General features: G+C 47.1%; 1 protein-coding gene across 1 annotated transcript in view; it reads left to right on the top strand.

Annotated features, from left to right (window-relative positions):
• timeout (circadian regulator timeout) overlaps window positions 1–20,031 on the top strand; it is a 318,914-nt gene that overhangs the window by 28,035 nt on the left and 270,848 nt on the right. The window contains exons 9-11 of the mRNA XM_037423870.2: window positions 5,120–5,337; window positions 16,274–16,377; window positions 17,942–18,020. Coding sequence (XP_037279767.2) covers window positions 5,120–5,337; window positions 16,274–16,377; window positions 17,942–18,020 — 401 coding nt within the window. The remainder of the gene's footprint in view (window positions 1–5,119; window positions 5,338–16,273; window positions 16,378–17,941; window positions 18,021–20,031) is intronic.

Genomic DNA, 20,031 nt, shown 5'->3' with positions numbered 1-20,031 from the left:
GACATCACTGTGCCACACTCCATCGTAACCATGGCCTCTAACCGAACATGTCTGCCCATTATCCATTTCGGTTTCACCCTGCAAATACTACCACACGAAATTTCAGTCGCCACGCTTCGACTCTTAATAGACGCCCACGTCACCGCTTTTGCGGCAGATGCATGCTCCGATCTTCCATGTCACCCACAGGATGCCACATTCCTCGATGCGGCCTTGCGCCCCGTGATCGACCCGAAACTCAAACCTGCCCAAACCAATGCCCTATTCTGTCTTCTGTCTTCCTACCGCGACATATTTGACGTTGACAGCAGTCCACTCGTTCAGACTTCCCTCGTGAAGCACCGCATTAATACTGCTGATTCTCCTCCCATTCACTGCTGACCATACCGGGTGTCTGCCAGAGAACGTAAGGTAATTCAAGAAGAAGTCAACGAGATGCTAGCCGAAGGAATTATTGAACCCTCCTCGAGCCCTTGGTCATCTCCTGTTGTTCTCGTTAAAAAGAAAGATGACACCTGGCGCTTCTGCGCTTGGGCATCTCCTGTTGTGCTCGTTAAAAAGAAAGATGACATGTGGCGCTTCTGCGTTGATTACCGCCATCTTAATCGAATCACGAAAAAGGACGTTTATCCTTTGCCCTGAATTGACGACGCCCTCGATTGTCTTCACGGCGCGCGATACTTTTCTTCAATTGAACTACGTTCTGGCTATTGGCAGATGGCGGTGGACGAGAAAGACCAAGAAAAGACTGCGTTTGAAACTCCCAACAGCCTATACCAATTCAATGTGATGCCGTTTGGGCTATGCAACGACCCAGCCACGTTTGAGCATATGATGGACTCGCTATTACAAGGGTTCAAGTGTTCAACATGCCTGTACTACCTGGATGATGTCCTTGTATATTCGCCTACGTTTGAGACACACCTTCAGCATTTGTCAGCGGTTCTCGACATCTTCCGCACTGCTGGCTTTCAACTAAACTCGTCGAAATGTCACTTCGGCCGCCAGCAAATTACGGTGTTGGGCCACCTTGTCGACGCATCAGGTGTGCAGCATGACCCGGGGAAAATTCGTGGCGTCACGAGCTTTCCTGTACCTCAGTCTGTCATGGATGTCCGGAGTTTTGTGGGACTTTGTTCCTATTCTAGAAGGTTCATGAAAGATTTTGCAACGATCGCTCGACCACTCACCGACCTTCTGAAGAAAGATGTGACTTTTACGTGGGGTTCCACTCAAGCTGCCGCTTTTTCTCCCCTCATCACCCTCCTCACGACTCCACCTATATTGGCCCACTTTAACCCGTCCGCTTTGACAGAAGTCCAAACCGATGCGAGTGGTCACGGGATTGGAGCCGTCCTAGCCCAACGCCTGCGGGGACACGACCGAGTCATCGCCTACGCTAGCTGCCTTCTCACAGCTGCCGAGCGCAATTATTCTATAACAGAGCATGAATGCCTTGCTCTTGTTTGGGCAGTCACGAAGTTCCGCTCATATTTATATGGCACGAATTTCTCTGTAATAACGGACCACCATGCGCTATGTTGGCTTTCGTCACTGAAGGATCCTACTGGCCGGCTTGGGCGCTGAGCTCTGCGACTGCAAGAATATACTTGTACAGTCATGTACAAGTTGGGACGCCTACATCAGGACGCAGACTGCCTCTTCCACTACCCGGTCGATGAATTGAGCACCATCCCTGACACCGGCACCGATACTTGCGTCTTCTCCATTTCGCAACTGACCCGCATCGGTGACGAGCAACGCCGTGATGCATCCTTGCGTACTATAATTGAACATCTCAAATCACCATTTTCTGACAGGTCCCATCACTAATTCGTCCTCCACGATAGTGTCCTATACCGCCAGAACTTCTACCCAAATGGACCAGCCCAGCTGCTCGTTATTCCAAAACACCTCTGCTCGGCAGTTCTCCACGACCTCTATGACCTTCCAATTGCGGTCACCTTGGTGTGTCACGCACTTACGACAGGATTCGCCTACGCTTCTTTTCGCCAGGGCTTTCACGCTCAGTCAGAAGATACATTGCGGCTTGTGATAAATGTCAGCGCCGCAAAACACCATTGACGCTTCCTGCCGGGCACCTTCAACCACTTGACATTTCGTCAGAACCTTTCTTCTGCGTTGGCTTAAACCTCCTGGGCCCTTTTCTCTTATCTTCTTCTGGCAACAGCTGGATAGCTGTGCCCACAGACTACGCCACATGCTACGCCATCACACGAGCACTTCCAACGAGCTGCGCCACAGATGTCACTGACTTCCTCATCAAGGACGTTACCTTGCAACATGGAGCTCCACGCCAGCTGCTTACAGACTGTGGCCGCACCTTTCTATCTAAAGCCATAGCCGATATCCTTTAGTCATGTGAAACAAGGCACAAGCTCACTACATCGTACCACCCGCATACAAATGGATTCAGGGAGCGTCTGTATCGAGTACTTAAACATGCTTGCGAAATATGTTTCTTCCAACCACCCTGATTGGGACCTTGCTTTGCCATACGTGACATTTGCATATAGTTCTTCTCGCCATGACACTGCTGCTTACTCCCCATTTTTTCTGTTGTTCGGCCGAGAACCTACATTACCTCTAGATGCAGTCATTTCGTCTACCGCGACACTCACCAGCGAATATGCCCTTGACGCTATTACTCTAGCTGCCCACGCACGCGAAATCGCCCGCACTCGCTTTCTGGCCTCTTAAGAGAACCAGCGGCGTTTGTACGATCAACGGCACCGGGACGTGCACTTCTTTCCTGGTTCATTGGTGCTGCTGTGGTCCCCAACCCGTCAAGTCGGCTTGTCCTTTCCTGCTACACAGGTCCATATCGAGTCCTTCGTGAGGTTACCCCTGTGACATACGAAATTGCCCCTGCTGCCTCATCGCCTTCAACTGCCCCACAGACCATCGATATCGTACATGTGGCACGCTTGAAGCCTTACTACTCTCCCACTGACGTTGACATGTAGATGTGCTGTGACAGCACTTCTGCTGCCGGAGATAATTCTACATGCAAGTTGACATTTTGTGGGACGATGCGCATGTGTACCTGACGAAGAGGATGAAGAGTGGTCTCCGCTAGGTGTCTGGTAAACCGGCCACGCCGCTGCTGCTGGTTCGAAATATATTTCATCCACAGCCTCGTCGATACGGCATCCCTTCTCTTTCATAACAATAATTTACCGGCTCATTTAGGTTCCATTTAATGAGAGTCTATTGTAGTAGGATCTAGCCATTGCGTCCTAGAAAAAAAACTATGTCTGAGATGTCGTCAGCTTTGCCATTAGATGCACGCTGCCACGCGTTTCGAGCGGGCACTGTGTGGTGGTGCTAGCGACTCTACCACCGGAGCTGGCAAGAACGACTGTGTTCGCAACGTTGTGTTGGTAGCAGTTTAGCTGGATGCTTTGTGCGGGCGTTTATTGCGCGCTCGGGGTGTATGCTGAAGGAGCGCCAGTTTAGCAGGTGCTTCTCATTTCCTTTCAGAAAGTTTGGCTAAAGCTAAAGCACATTTCGCTATAGAAGTTTCCTTTCAAGCAACTTTGTGGCAGCATTTTAGTTGGTTAGTCCTTGCTGCACATTTCAGGGTTACATGTTGGCGCTCAGTCATCTATCAAAATCGCCGTGAGTCACCGTTCACGCAAACTGCTCACCGAAGGTACCATCTGCAACATTTTTCCTGAGGCTCGACTAGCGTTCGGGCTTGTAACAAAACTGAATTTCTGGGCAAGGTGAACGTAAAGCTCAATAACACGTCACCTTTTCCATGAATGCACGAAATCGAGGCCAGAAAAGCTCCCCAAGAACGGGCCTCGTAGCCTTTTTTCTTGTGTGTTTACTTCTCTCATGATCTAATATTGCAGCACGATTTTAAACTCGTTTACAATGTCGCATCACTACCGCATTCAAGATGTGTTTCATCGCGCTCTAGTTTGATCAACTCCTTCATTCGTTTGAACAACGCTGGCATTCTTGCCGTGGACCCACGTGTTGTCATCTATTTGAGTTGCCAAACGCACTGCAGGTTGCATGGTGACTGTGCCAAGTGGAAAGGAGGGTAACAGAAAAAGTATGGCAGTGCTTCTGCGTCTCATGTCCCAGGCATAATTTTTTCTAGGAGTCGTTGACCTAGCAGACACTGTCGAATTCTGTGATATCACGCTGTTTTGTGCCGAAATATTAAGGTGGAGTTTTCACTCGAATTTTCTGTTTGCACATTTGCTTGCTTACGAACTATATCTCTTTGTGGCAAGCAGGTGATTTAGGATTTGTGAAATAGTAATTTACTCTTCAGTGTCTTATTAAAGGGTGAGGGGCAGTGTGTGTTTACTATCTTTTCTTCAAGTTATTTATATATGCACCTTTATATATGCCTTTTATAAATTCTTTTTTTATGTATTTATGTATGCACCATTAAGGAAGAGTTCTTGCAGCACTCACAGGCCTTGCCCACACTTATCAGGAGATCACACCGACCAGAGAGTAGACGAGTTCGATTTGAACAGCCAATCATAAACTTGGCGGGAATGTCCAAATTTCAATGAAAGAAATTCGCATTAAAATTTCGCGTTGACACCACCAATAGAAGCGCGAGCATGGCGCCGCTAGTACTCAGCATTCTGTAGGCCAAGCGTTCTCGTACTCAGCATTCTCGCCAGCGACAAGCCTTGTTTCATGGTGTGCTGCTGTTTTTTTTTTTGGGGGGGGGGGGGGGGGGGAGGTGGGGGAGCACATACTTTCTTTGGTTGTCTTTTGGCTGTATCTTAGCGAGTGGTGGAAACGCGGGGGGGAACTCATTTTCGTGAGGTGTCTTTTTCGCCTGGCGTAGCTTAGTGATAGCAGCTTCTTGGTTGTCACTACCACGCATCTCATGGCTGTATCTGATCAAGCGGCAGAAAGCTGGCCTTTTGTAAAACGTACATGCTTAAGAGCTTTGCTCTTAAAAGAATGAAAAAGAAAGGAATGGAGAGAGGGAGAGATAACAATAAATACTTTATTTTTCGGTCTAACCAGCCTTTTCTGTGCTAAATATTGTACAGAAATTACTGAAATGCAGAAATTATTGAAATGGAAGGAGCCAATGATTGGACGTGTTTTGCAGAGCTTCCTGATACGCAAGAAAGGCCTGGCACATGACGAAGGCTATTACTTCTGGGCGTTGAAGTTCTTCATGGAGTTCAATCGTCACAATGGCTTCGACGTCAGCCTCGTCAGTGAGACTATATGCAAAGAGGCGTTCCACTATGTGCAGACGGAGCTCGAACAGTATTACGAAATGATGGTCACCGACAAGCGCAAGATTCACATCTGGTCAAAAAGGTTTGTAGTCCTCTGTGTTTTTTTGCATTACACTCATATCTCAATATATCAAACCTAGATATAACAAATTATCTGTTATGACGAAGTAAATGAAGAAAAGCTTTGTTGTAAACACAGTGCTTATAGCAAATTTTCAGATATAACGAGATATTTTTATGGCAGGTGTGACTTTGTTGTACAGTAAAAGCTCGTTAACCTGGTTCTCATGGGACCGGTGTAAATATCAGAGTTAACAGAATTCTGGATTATTAAATTAACCATCAAAACAAAAAAAATGTACGCGTCACAGACAAACCTTTATTTCATGAAAAACTGCATTAACTTTGCCTGCCTTGTTATCAAAATTAGTGCTAGAACGATCTTTTTCAACCTATGTGGTGGTGGTGTGCATGCTTGCTGTCGCGAGTGCCGATGCAGAACTTCGCGAAGACAGCGAGGGCGCTTCGGCGGCCTCCCTCACGGTGCGATGTCGCGTCGGCTTATCTTGAATTTAATCATCGAAACAGTGGTTCTGATCCTCTTCAAGCACTTCCGATAATTTGTCATCGTCAGTCAGCAAACCAGCAACGGCCACACCATCATCAACGCGCACAAACACAGCCTGACAATGTAACGAGGGTTTTCATGTCAAAGCGCCAACTCGCCAAACTTCTTTGATGTACCCGAGCTGCAAATGCTATGCGCGAAGTCACAACGCAAGGAAATTAGCAGCGTAGGTGTTGCAGGCAACTTGGGTAGCGGCGGCTGTGCAAACTGTCCCGTTGTTCGTGCATGCGGCGTCATTTGCAGCGTATTTTGTAGACACTGGATGCACCCCAAGCGCTTTCGCCGGGTGGTGACTAGTGCTACCTGGCCACTTCCCCCCTCATTCACTATCATCGTGATCATATTCTGCTTCCGTTCGTTTGGTTTCAGTTTCTCCAAAACTTTGGTTCAACCGTCAATTACGGTGGCGGAGCCAACCCTCCATGCTTTCAGTAACCGGAATCGATCACTAAAAGCATGGAGCCCCGATAGCCCTCTCTAGAATTGTCCGAGTTAACTGGTGCATGTCTAAATCCCTTTGGATTAAAGAGCATTTGACACCATTGAAATATACACAGTTTTGCCGGGACTGCACCGCGTGTCCAAGTAAGCAGAATTTCGACTAACGATATCCGGATAAATGAGCTTTTACTGTAATGAGGTTTGAGTGTATATCTAGGTGTGCCGCATAAAACATCATGTGTAACTTCTTAGGTAGGCTGAAAGAAGTTGCATTTTCTGGTAAAAAAATTAAATGGAAACAGTTCTTATCAGAGCAGGAAGCTTATTGCAAAGTTGTATAATGTTTCATGAGGAAATAGAGGCACGAACTGAGAGACTAGAAAAAATAAAGTAAAAAAATAGGACGGCAGATTTTCAGCTTGTTAATTTTCCGCACTATACCTAAACATATGTACAGTGGTGGTGGTGGTGGTGGTGAAAACGTATTTATTTATTTACATGAAATTTTCTGCGGAGAAGCTCCGAGTAGTCGGAGATGCTTGGCTTGCGGTGGGGGGGCCTTTAGTCCAGGGCTCTGCTTGCAGCAGCCGCTCTGCGGGCCCGGTTGATGAGGCTCAACTGATCTTCCAGGTTCTCGCTGGCCAGCAGCTTCTCCCATCGCTCCGCTGTTGGATTTTGTACTGGTTGTAAGGCTGTAATGGCCTGACACTCCCACGTGACGTGGTACAGAGTGGCTTTAGCTGAACACCATGGGCAGAGAGGAGAGTATGCCGAGGGGTGCATTTTACTCAGGATGTGCAAATTTGGAAACGTGCCAGTTTGATTTTGCCTCCAGCTGACCGATTCCTCTTTATTCAGTGTTCGGTGTGGTAGCGAATAAGCTTTCCTAAGTCCTCTGTAATGGTTTAGGGTGGCCGAATAGTCGCAAGGGACCGGAACGAGTTCCTCAGGGGTGGAGTTGGAAGGTGCTCGGCTTGCATACCCTCGAGCTACCCTATCCGCTGCCTGATTCCCCTCCAGTCCCATGTGGCCCGGAGTCCATATAATCCGATGCCAAATTCTGAGTGGATGTGTAATGGAATGCTCGCCAGTGTCTGTAACGCTCATGATGACGTTGAGAGCGGGTTGGATGATGCGCCCCTGTAGGTAGTTGCGGCAAGCTGCTTGAGAGTCTGTGAGAACTGTCAGCAACCTTCGTTGTCTGTAGCCGAGGCAGTTTCTTCAGCATCGGTGATGTTGTGGCACCGCACGGAAGCGCTGGTACGTTCTGTGAGTGTGTGGTCCACGACTGTGGCTACAGCCTCATTGTTTGCATGGTCGTAGTTGGCGGCGTCAACATAGTACGTAGTGTTCTTGTGTGCATAAGTTCGCTCGAGGGCTTCCACTCTGGCTTCCCTCCGGCCCTAATGTAGTCGGGGATCCATATTGCGGGGAATGGGAGCGACCTTATAAGTGGCACAAAGTTGGTTCGGAATGGGCTTGCAACGAGCTGCGTCGTGAAACTGGCTGATGTAGCCAAGGCGTAGGAGCAGGTCACGGCCTGTAGGTGTTTGCGTGAGCCGTTGCAGCTGTGTGGCGAGTTGCGCTTCACAAAGTTTTTCAAAGGTGTTGTGTAGGCCCAATGCGAGGAGCTTGCTAGAAGGAGTACCTGGTGGTAGCTTGAGTGCCGCTTTGTAGGCCTTATGGAGCATTGCGTCTACTTGGCCCTGTTTGCTCTTGGTGAAGCGTCGGTAGGGCAAACTGTATGTCACCCTACTGATCACGAGGCTACGTATGAGTTTCAGGGTGTCCTCCTCACGCATGCCATGGCAACGAGTGGCTACGGGAGATATCATTCGGGCCACTTGCAGTGTAGTGGTGCGGAGAAGGGCAATTGTGTGATTCACATGGCGGTTCGACTGTACCCACATGCCTAGTATTCGAATGATGGATTTCTCTGGGATGTGTTTGCCAGCAAGGACGACCTGGAGGCGGGAGCCTTGGTTGTTCTGCGCCGATGGTGGGAGCCTGCGTCTATAAATTCGTAGAAGCTCAGATTTTTCTGTTGCACAGGCCAGGCCTCGTGCCTGTGCGTATTGTTCGGCGCATGTGGCTGCCTGCTGCAGGTTATATTCTTTTTCTCCAAGGGACCCCCGCGTGGCCCAGACGGTGATATCGTCCGCATACATTGCGTGATGAATGCCATCGATGCGGTGGAGTTCATGTGCCAGGCCAACCATAGCTACATTAAAGAGTAGCGGGGAAATCACTGAGGCCTGCGGGGTGCCCTTGTTCGAAACCCTGATAACATGTGATCGGATGGAGCCGAGACCGACTGTGGCAGTGCGGTCTGACAAGAAGGCGTGAACATAACTGTAGACGCGCTGCCCACAATGAAGGGCCTCGAGGCCCTCAAGTATGGCCTGGTGGCTAACGTTATCAAACGCGTCCTTAATGTCTAAAGTCAAGATAATGTTTTCTCCTTGCTGGGGGGCGTTATCAATGACTTCTTTTAATTGTAGCAGTACATCCTGCGTTGAAAGATGTGCCCGGAACTCGTACATTGAGTGCGGGAAAAGGTCATTGTCCTCAAGGTAATCTTGCCCGCGATTAGTGATGACGCACTCGAAGAGTTTACCAAGGCAGGAAGTGAGGGATATTGGTCGGAGGTTTTCGATCTGAAGTTTTTTGCCCGGCTTCGGTATCATTATGACCTCCGCGTGCTTCCATTCAGGAGGAAGCGTGCCACGTTACCAATGATCATTGAAAAACGCCGTGATTTCTTTTACGGCGCTGTCGTTGAGGTTCCTGATAAGAGAGTACGTGATTCCGTCTGCCCCAGCAGCTGTGTTGTGATTGCTGCTGCGAATGGCTGCGTAAACTTCGTCCACTGTTATTGGTCGGTCGAGAGTGTCATTGGCACGTTCACGATACACAGCCTGAGATGCGGGTGGGTGGAAATCCCCAAAGCATTTTCGCCGGACTTGATCCAGCAGCTCATCGTCAGTACCCTCAAAGGCGTGTATGAGGCGCATGACTGGCTTATTCGTCTCTTTTTTTTGTTCGAGTGGGGTCCATCAAAGCGCGCAAAGTGTGCCACGTGCGGGCCGTGCCCAATGAGCCTCGAAGAGAGTCGCTAAACTGGGCCCAATTGAGTCGCGCCAGTTCTGTAGCGTACTGCTCGGCCTAAGTGGTGAGTGTGGCGATCCTTAGCTTGAGGCGTCGGTTATGTTTTTGCGTCCTCCATCTGCGGATGAGGCTCCTTCGGGCTTCCCACAGATGTAGCAGATGGCCATCCACTTCTGGCAGTGCAGGTGTTCTGTTAATGGTGGTGGTCCAACGCTCTCGAATTTCTTTAAGTTGGGTGCACCAGTCGGTGAGGCTTGTGAAGCTGTCGAGTGAATGTTCGCTCTCACGACGAAAGGCGTCCCAGTTTGTGATGCGTGCTTCTCCAATAGACCGACGCGCTGCGCTCTCTGTAACTTTTGTGCGGAGAATGAAGTGGTCGCTGCCCAAGGATTCCTGCAGGTTGTCCCAGTTATAGTTTGCACGGCCACGGGCGAAGGTGAGATCGAGGCAAGTGTCCCTGCACACATTGTTGCCGATCCGGGTAGGGAACGCAGGATCCGTAAGCAGTTCAAGCTGAAATTTTTCAGTGGCAGCTGCAAGCTGTTTGCCTTTGACATCCGAACGGTTGTAACCCCAGCGTTCGTCGAGAGCGTTGAAGTCGCGGAGCAGTAAGAGTTCTTTTCCCTGGGCCTTTTACAGCCATTTATTATAACCATTGCTCTCATCCCATATCATTTCCTGGCGCTCTTTGGCCATCACTGGCCCTTGCGCCATTAAACAACATATATCATCATCTTTTCCCTGGGCCGATCGGCAGGCATCTTGAACGAGGGCATGGAAATCAGTGTTTTTTTGCTTTGGGGCGCTATATACGGTGACAATGGTGATACTTCGCTTTTCTCCTTTCTTTTTTTGCCTGAGAACTAGCTCCACAATCACATGTTCTATGTTGGTGTCTGGGATATTGTCTAAGCCAACTGCGGTTAGCGCTTTGTCAATCAGGATGGCCGCTTTGCCCTTTGTTTGACTGTTATAGGACTCATAGCCTGAAAATATGGGTGGCGTTCCGGGCTCCTGAAGCGCTATGACATCTGGCCGAGCAAGGTGTGTGTTAATGTACTGTTGGAGAAGGCTCCGCTTTCTGCGGAAGCCGCGGCAGTTCCATTGCCAGACTTCTAAATGTTCGCCAATGAGTGGAACTGTGCTGCCCATGGTTAATTCGTTGAGTGGAAAGGCGTGGTTATCGGAATCTCGGCTTGCGACGCCGATGTAGGAGTGAGGGTGAGGGCGCTGGGTGTCAATGTGGGGGTAGCGAGGATTTCGGATGCATGTGATTCCAATCCTAGTCTATGGTAACCTTGATCTGTCGTGGCGTGCGAGCTACGAGTGGCCCTCTTCTTGCATATGTTTTCGCCTGTTTCAGCAATTTGCGCCTCGAAGCGTGTCTCGAGAGAGTCGAGGCGTTCTCCGAACTGCGTGAATACGGCACTGAATTGTTGCGATAGCTGCTGCGCGAGCGTTGAGAGCATTTCGCGTAACTCTTCGTGTGTGATGGTGGTACCCGACGCAGCAGGAATTGATAGTGCCGTTTTAGGGATTTTCTGTCTCTTGGGGGAGGTTGGGGTTTTTTTTTTTTTTCGGGGGAGTCGGGCGGCGATCCAAGACGCGCCATTAGGGCGTGAAGTTGAGAACTGTCCTTGGCTTGACGTGCCCTGACGGCCGCCAGCTCCTGTTTGAGTTTTAGGTTTTCTGCGAGAAGGTGTTCGTATGCGGTGGACAGGGTATTGAGTGGAGCGATGGGAGGATCTACATTTGCTGACCAGCTCACCTTATTGTCGGCACCGGCTGATGGAGTGGGATTGGGCTTCTCCTTATGTTTGCTGGAGGCATGCTGGGACTGTTGACAGGTGGGTTGCTGCTGCTGCTGCTGCCCTTGGTCATCTGGTTCTTCGGATGCTGTCGCTGCTTTGGCTGCTGCTGTTGGCCAGGTTCCACAGAAGGGAGGGGTGGGAAGGACTGTGACCTCGAGCGTAAGTGGGAGTGGCTGCATGAGGTCTCGTTTTTCTTGCTGAACCACCTGCGTTTGGGAGTGGGTGGGTTACGATGGAGGTTGCGGCCCCTGGCAGGTGCTGCTGGTTGAGGAGGTGGCCGTGGGCGCGGGGCCTTCAGTCTCTGAGAGCACTCTTTGGCGCCCGTTAAGTGGGCATCTCCACACAAGTGACATTTGGGAGCACAGAAGTGACCGTCAACGGGGTTGAGGATGCCACACTGCCGACACACGGGAGTGTTTGGCGTGGGGCATACGTCTGAGCGGTGCTCCGGTTGTAAGCAGACTTGGCAGGCTTGTCGCGTCGGCTTGTACGGGTGACAGGCCACCTTCCCACCGTAATACAGTACATATCGGGGCAGAAGGGGGCCTTCAAAAGTGATCACGGCAGATTTGGTAGCACCAAGTATTCGTGCACTGTGCATTGTCACTCCCTGCGTGTGCACGCAGAGGTTGGCGGTGAGTTCTTCCGGAGTTGTGCCAGGGTCTATCCCATGAATAACTCCCCGCAAGGTGCCCTCAGGGGCCGCCACATAGGTATTGAATTCGTAGGTCTTCTTCTCAAGCGTGAGGGTGGTGATCCGACGAAGAATTTCGGCCGTCTCAACATGTGGCGTGCTGGCAATGATGATGTTCGGCCCGGGGCGAGTACGTATAATGAAATGATCACCAGTACAATGTTGTCGAGAATTGCCCGCCACTGCTACGGCTCGGGAGATTTGATGCGTAGTGAAGTTTCGAATGGCCAGGCCCTTTTTCGGGCGCATGATAATCTTTATGTCCGTGCGTGGAAGCGGCGGCGGCTTTCATCGTAGCTGGCGCGGCTTTGTTACGGGTGGTGGTGTTCGCGCCGGTGCGACGCCGGCCGCGTCTGCCTGCGCAGCAGGAGCGCTCGCAGCCACAGCCGCCCCGGCGTTGACGTGGCCGGGCGGAGTGCTTGCAGGACCGGCCGGCTGCATCAATTCCACTCGAGCTTTGTCGACTTTTTTTGGCGTTGACGCTGGCGACGGGAAATCGCCAGTTTCCAGTTGGCGTCGGTGTCGCTCGCTGGTCCCAGCAATGCAGACGATGTGGGGTGGTGCACGGCAACTTCATCTTCGCTTGCCGAAGTGAGCTCGTCGAGGTCGAGAGAGTTCGTGTTAACATGGGTGTCGTTGGGGCTGAATGCAGGATGAACGCATCCGGTAGTAGTCACGTCAGCAGTTGGCGTATTGCTAGCGTCCATATTGTTGTGGAAGGGGTCCCGCCGTTAGGCCAAGTCCCCCGTACTCGCACAGGCGAGCTGGGTCGACGCTTAGGCCCAGCGGCCCAGCGCTCACATGGGTTCTTCTGAAGGCGATAGAGAAAAATGGAGATGCTCTACAGCCTCGGGAAGGGTGTGCGGTTCCCAGGACAGTAAAAACTTGGTGATCCGACACAGTGCCGGCGACGATATCGAAGTAATCCGGTCAACGAGAGCACACGTTCGGCGGAGCGTATGCGACGCGCGTCCGCTCGCTCCAGCGTCCACCGTGCGTCTCCTGTACAATGGTCCCTCGATTGTGCATTGCCCGGTCAGGCAACAACCCGCATTTTGTGACAAATTGATTTGGTCCCGGCAAAAGCACCATAGATGTGATGCATAAAAAACCTCAATTATTTGGTGAAATTTTGCGCTCACCCCCCTTTCTGATATCATCTGAGATGAAAAAAAGAAGCACTTTTTTATTCGAATTTTATGCTGACCAAATATTGGCTAATGCATAAAAAAAACTTGCGTACAGTTAGGATGAGGTATAAAGAGTGCCTTCTTAGAACGAAAAATTTTTCTGGCAGCCCATTTGCTTCTGTAATTCAGTTTTCCTGGCTTTGAAATCGCGTCTGGATGCGTCTTGAATTGCGAGTGTATTCCAGGGCTGTTACATAGACAAGCTCAATCTACACTGAGTAGGTTCATGTAGTCGACAAGCTTGCATTCGAGATGTACATTTTTTTTGTTCATATTTTCGACCAATGTAAACTTTCCTTGATTGTTTCCTAGTTGACATGCCCTTGAGGATCTCCTCCTTTCGTTTACAGCATTCACAGTTATAGGCCTTCACCATGCAAAAATGATGCAATGCATCTATTTTCAGCGTGCAAGTTAGCTTTCCCTTGAGATGAATGTTCGTAATAACTGCTCCACTTCAGCAGTTGCACTTCACTAGGGAGCAAATATGATGGGCATGGCTCAGATGTGCATGAAATCATACTGTGGTACTTCACTACAAAGTTTACTTTGTAGCCACCATAAAGAAAGGAATACGGTACTACTATAAACGTTTTTCAATGCAAAGCCAAAATATTAGGGCGAAATAATTTCCCCAATGATATTGCTCTGGCCCAGCGGGCTGAGTCCCGTTTCGTTGGATTCGGATTGTCACGACACGTGTGTCGTGCATTTCACATGGTTTTCGAGCCGGAAAGGGAGATCGCTAATTGCATGTAAATAAGAGAGCAGAATCTGTTCAGTCAATATGGCCGACTTATGGCTTCACCGCGGCTTTACAGAGAGTGATGTCAGGGCCTCTCCTTAGCCTTTCTTCCCTTCGTGGTTACCATTATGTGATAGTGACGATACTAAACCTGACTCTTCCCCACTGGGATGGCTGACTGTTCAGCCCACTCGGATGTAGGAGCAGATGTTAATTCCATCAAGTGTTCTGGCATTTCGTAGCGTGTTCAGTGGGGTGGCATGCGAAAAATTAATCGCCATAGCATTCTTTCGCGGGTTCACTTGAATGTCGATGATTTCATCTTGCACCAGCCCATCCAGCAGCACCGAAACAGGTTGCCTGTTGAGGCGCTTCATGTTGCCATTGGGTTCATCAGGAACGAAAATGATGGGTGTTGGCCTCGGGCCCTTGCGGCACACATTCATTCGGTGCGTTGGGTGATGAAGGGGCCCTGGTGTTGCGTCTTTTCGTCGTTTGGCTTGTTACAAGTTCGAAGTTGTCAGATAGCCTCTCACCTGTCAGTAATTAAACACCAGTGTTCTCGCTGTCGAAATAAGGGCCCATAGGTACACTTCCTGGACGTGGCCACCGTGAATGCCGCAGCAGGTGGCAGATATCCAAACTGGTTCATGTTGATCATTGATGAACACAGTAGGAGGCTTCATGAGGTTCACATATTATAGTGCAAAAGACGTAAGAGATACTCAAACAGTGTATAAATCAAGGACGAGTTGACAAACTGCAAAAGGTTCTCGCAGGACATGCCATATACCTGTTGGTACAATTGACCATGGAGCAGTTCATTATTCCGTTAAACTACGTGCTAGCGGGCGTTGGGAGAGCGTTTGGTTCTGCTAGGGCTCTCAGCAACTCTCTACTTCTACGCCTGGGAAGTGGCACGCTAGCTGCAGTTGAAATAGTATATTAGATGATTACTTAATTAAGAAAAGTTTAGCAGGGCCCCACTAAAAGAATGTAATCTACTTTATTGGAGAAGGGCAGGGCTTGATGCAAGCTTCTTTAGACGGTCTGTGCCCATTTTTCAGACGATACTGAATGTCAATGCCTATATTTTCAGTTTTTTAATCTTACGACAGCCAAGTTGTAGTACGACGATTTTGTATGGTCCCTTCAAAGTCATGCAATCAGGATTCCACTGTATTTTCAAAAATGCGCATGTGGAGAGGGCTCAGCACATGCAATCAAACTATCTCTCAGTACTATCGAAGAACGTTCACTTTAGTAGACAGAAACAAAATGCGTACTGATGCAGCCGTCGGCTTTCTTCATGAGAAATTCTTTATACACTTCACATGCTAACTTTTCGCTACTTCGCCCGATCACACTCGTGTCCATTAACAGTGGTACACAGGGACATGAAGCAAAATCAAATGGTGGGTGGGAACCACACCATTCTGTTTTATGTTCCCCAGTGGTTGCAAACCAGGTTTTGTAATTATTATTTCACTCTACTAACATTTGTTGATTTAGAGAAGGAAACAAACTGCATTTTGCATTTGAAGAAGTCATCACACACTGCACAAGCGTGCTGGGAGTCTAAACAGGAAGATGATCATGTGGCACCAATGCCATGAACTGTCGTCATAACGTGCACCTTGAAATTTTTGCGATTTGTGAACCTGTAGTGACTACAGTAGCTATGCACTTAAGATTCACATTTGTACATGTACTTTTGTACAAGTGTGTGAAAATCGCTTTGGAACTTCTTCAAGTCAAGTCACTTGGTTGCCTGGTTGAGTACGGTACTTTTGTTGCCGACAGAGAATGATGTGTAATCGCTATTTATCAACGATTATGTAAAGTTTAGTATTCACAGATTGTTCGTGGGTTATGACATGCTGTTATACATATGGTTCAATTTCTGTTTGTATTGGTTTGCCACTGCACTGCATCGATTTTGTAAGCAAAAGGCAAGAGGTATTGTGTTGCACTGGCTGCAGGCCATACGAGTATTTGGGGTTGGTCTTGTGACTGTTGCATGATATGTAGTAAGTCTTCTGAATGGGAAAGTATGCAAGGGGGGTAATTGTCTTGAGCAAGTAAGTATTGTTACTCTCCTGAGTAAGTGAGCGTAGCAACAGTGAAGTGTCTGAAGTCACTGTGATTGAAGAACAAGGTGATGGTTGTTCTAAGTTTTCTGCTGCTTGTGTGCTGTGAACACAGCTAAAAAATCCCTACTACAAGGTAGGCGTATATATCCCACAAAAAAGTGTGGGCTCAGAGCAACCTGCAATTAGACTCATGAATTTCTTCCCTCGCCTTCTTGTTGGTGCGTCCACATGAATTTTAATGCTGGCGGGTATGCTGTTTTTTTTTCCATATGCCTGTCTCATATTTTTTGCTTTCACTCCTGCTTTAGGCTTCACGTTGGCTTGAAAGCTTATCAGGAGTTGTTGCGAACCCTCGCCGCCATGGATAGCAGCCCCGAACAAGCTGTCCGAGAAGCAGCCAAAGTTCTGAAAGGCATGTGCTAAGATTATTTCATTTTTTTTGCTTTTCTTTTGAAAATATCTTCCTAAATTTCTCTGACTTCAACTTTTTTGCTGTCTTTTTGCTCATATAGTTCTTTTTATTTTATTACTATACCACTCAGTTGTTTCAGCTGGTCGGCTTGGACTCTTGACTACTGTATGAATACTGCTTTAGGTAGATGTTGTATTTACATATCTTTCAAAAGTTTTTCAACAACAACAGCTGTTATGGGGTTTTACTTGGCTTTAAATTGTGCGAAGTGTAATGCGACAAAAAGCAGTGGTGGAAATTTAAATCAGTGTTCGCATGCACTGGGACAAGGTAGCGTGTTATTCATTGAGGGTAATTGAAATGGGCTGTGCAAGTCAAAAGGCTGCACTTTTAATAGCTGCTTTGAACATTTGAACAAGTTGACTGCTAAGTTGGGAGGTTACGTTGCTTCTGACCAGGTTTTGTAAAAATGCTTTCTCTACACTACTCATTGCTTATATATATGACTGTAAGCTTTTGTTTCTTGTCATGACACATATTTCGCTATACTTTGGAACCCCTTTAGAATGATGAAAAGATGAATTTTAATTTCCTGCAAACTTGTTAGATGCACTGCTGCCCTTAAGCTTCACACTCTGTCCACCACATCGAAATTTTGAGCCTTCTTTACAGCGTAATAACTGGCGACATAGTATTGTTTTTGTACTCTCAGAAAAGTGGTTGTAGGAACATGGGATACAGTGGAATCTGGTTGATACGATTCTGCATACTGTCTTTTTTGACCAAATGCATTTTTTTTACTGACGTTAATCCCAGGGTTCACACAATGTTTGCATAACACGTTTCATTTTCCGTTTCGCACGAAAAATTTATCGATATTTCACTGTATTAATTAAACGGGCCAGACTTTCAACTTTTTCTTTTGCTCTGCTACCAAGCAAGTCAAGTGTTGTGCTGCTGCAGTGGAGCCGTAACAAAAACAAACACTTGGCTTGTAACTTGTCTTCTTACCTTTGTTGTGTTGCAGTTCTACATTGAGAGATTGATTAAGAGAATAACCACAGTGTTGTTGTAGCTGTAGTGATACATTCTGTAAGCTTGTGGAGCAAATTACAAAAAAGTCGAATGTTTAAGGCCACATCTTAAATGCCCGATGGTTCAGAACTACTAATTAATAGTACCTTCTTACTGCATTCCTGGCTCTTGGTCTAAATCGGAGATCGAGATGGTAATCATGTGATAAGTAACGGCTATAGGTGTTCAGTATGTTCACTTGCGCTTCCTTATACTATTGCACAAGTTAGTTCTAGTTAAATTTGAAAACTGTGGAATGATGGCAAAAGACACTGACTGCACAAAAAAAAAAGAAAAGCACTATTGAAAAACTTGTCTTGTCACATTCATGTTGTTTTTTATCACTGTTCTAACTTGTTCAAGGGTGCAGGAGGGCTAAGATAGTGTAGCAGTTTTATGTAAAGTGCCTAGCTTTGTCTTCACTTTGAGACAATTGGTTTTCAATAAAAAAACAAAAACAAATATTAATTGCACTTTTTACCTTTTCTAGGAACAATCTTCTACCTTCCAGAGTATAGAGAAATCGTCCTGCACCTTCTATTGAACTTTAATGAGTGTGTACAACCAATGTAAGTATGTATAGTCACTCTTTGAGTTGATACTAAAGTATTGCAGTCCTAATATTAAGTGGAATCTCGTTGATATGATTCTGCATAATATACATTTTGGCCTAATACATTTTCTTGTGGCTCCCGCTCTGTGTTACTCCTTTCGAACCTGTTCTGTTGGAATGGAGTATTTTTCGGCCTAATAGATTTTCTTTGTTTTGGCCAATGTTACTCCCAAAGAACCTCTTTGGTTCCCGTCCTATGTTAGTCCTCTTCAACCTCTTCGGCTAACACGATATTTGCATTATACATCCTATTTCCCGATTCCGCTGAAAAACGTATACGCAAGATTCCGCTGTATTGCCATGCATGGAAAAGTGTTAAAATCTTGCTACTTATGTCCTTTCTGAGCACTTACAGAGCTGTGTAAAAATAACACAAGTTTATGCTTCACTGCAGTTACATTAGTGCCATAAAAGCAAGAGAAAGTGCCCTAATGTTGTTTCGATTTGAGTTTAGCCTTTGCTGACATGCAACTAAATGCTGTAGAAGTTACACCAATTTTTGCTTAACTATAGAGATTATGGGTATCGTAGGATCGGTTTATGAAGCGCCTAAATGCATACCTTGCATGCAATGGTATATTGATAAATTCGCTATGTTTACAATTTACCTAATGAAGATAATTTGCTTTGTTTTATTAATTGCCAGATAACAGAATCAAGTGTTAACCTACTTGGTGTGGTTAACCCGGCTGTAATCAATTCAGCTTAAGCTATTTTAAAAAATACTATTAATTCGCTCACAGACAGTATACAGGGGGCATCTGAAAAGTAATGTTGGTACATTAATTGAAAAGTTAGTGATCAGATCAATACAACACATTGAAAGGTTTTGACATAGTCTATTACTGCGTCGACACATCGCTTCCAGCTAGATTTTCAGGTATCGCTGGCGTCACGGTCGGCCTCTTCCAGATTGTCTTTTAGAGCCTTGCTGCCAGCCTCTTTGGCTCTGTCACGAGATGATGTCTTTTCGTGGGATCTTTGACACTATGAAACAAACCATCACCATAGGCCACCCTTATTATAGGAAATGTTTACACTGCGAAATCGCAGAGTTCCACACTAAATATAGTGCAGATCCTTTCAGTTTTGTCAAACAAGGCCTACGTAACGCCTTGAACGGCAAATAAAAATGAGTTTCTCTGAAAAGCCTGTCTTTGCTCTTCAGATGGTCATAGGGGATGGAGCGACTGCGTGTGCATAACTGAAGTTCACCATTCACCAATTCCAACTGACCCTTGTGTGCTGCAATGTAAAATCACTTTAAAAAGTTAAAATATAAACACTGAGATTATTTTTCAGACAAACCTTCTAGTCAACTCTTGTTATAGAGAACCTCGGATTAACGAATTTTTTGAAAATCTCCGCCCAAATGTCTACTGATTTAATGTAAAAATATTTCATTACTACGAATTTCAGAATATTGAATGACTCAGAATAACGAAGTGAATTTTATCCCCGTTAAATCTCCACAACGCTTCAAAATAACAAATAGCGACTCTAAAAGGCTACTCGCAGCTGTAAAAATAATACCCAGCTCCATAGGTGCCACTATTATCATCATCAGAACGCCCGCACATACCTCTTATCTGCCCACCCGTGTGACTGCCTTATTGTTCGACCAAATGTGCGGCTGCCTTATCGGCATCACCATCGCCTGGTACTTGTTTTTCGCGTCAGGCCTTGTCCTATAACCTTTGTTTTCGTCAGACAGCTTGACCTGCGTGCTTGTTACACGGCTGTTTTCTATCGTTTTGGTTGGCGGTTGAACTTTCAAGATGAGCTCTCGAAGCAGCACGAAAGGAATGCTATGACAGAGAAAAATGCGGTGGGAATGACCTTTGGGATGAAGTTGCCGATGATTACCCGTGCATGGTTTACTAAGGCTCAAGCAATATGCATAGTGCGACGACAAAGCATACTCGTGAACTTAGCTGACGACTGATAACATCCATATCATTTGCCGT

The sequence above is a fragment of the Rhipicephalus microplus genome, chromosome 4 (genome assembly GCF_043290135.1).
Source record: "Rhipicephalus microplus isolate Deutch F79 chromosome 4, USDA_Rmic, whole genome shotgun sequence".
In the NCBI taxonomy this organism is placed as follows: Eukaryota; Metazoa; Arthropoda; class Arachnida; order Ixodida; family Ixodidae; genus Rhipicephalus; species Rhipicephalus microplus.
This window is presented reverse-complemented; position numbering and strand designations above follow the sequence as displayed.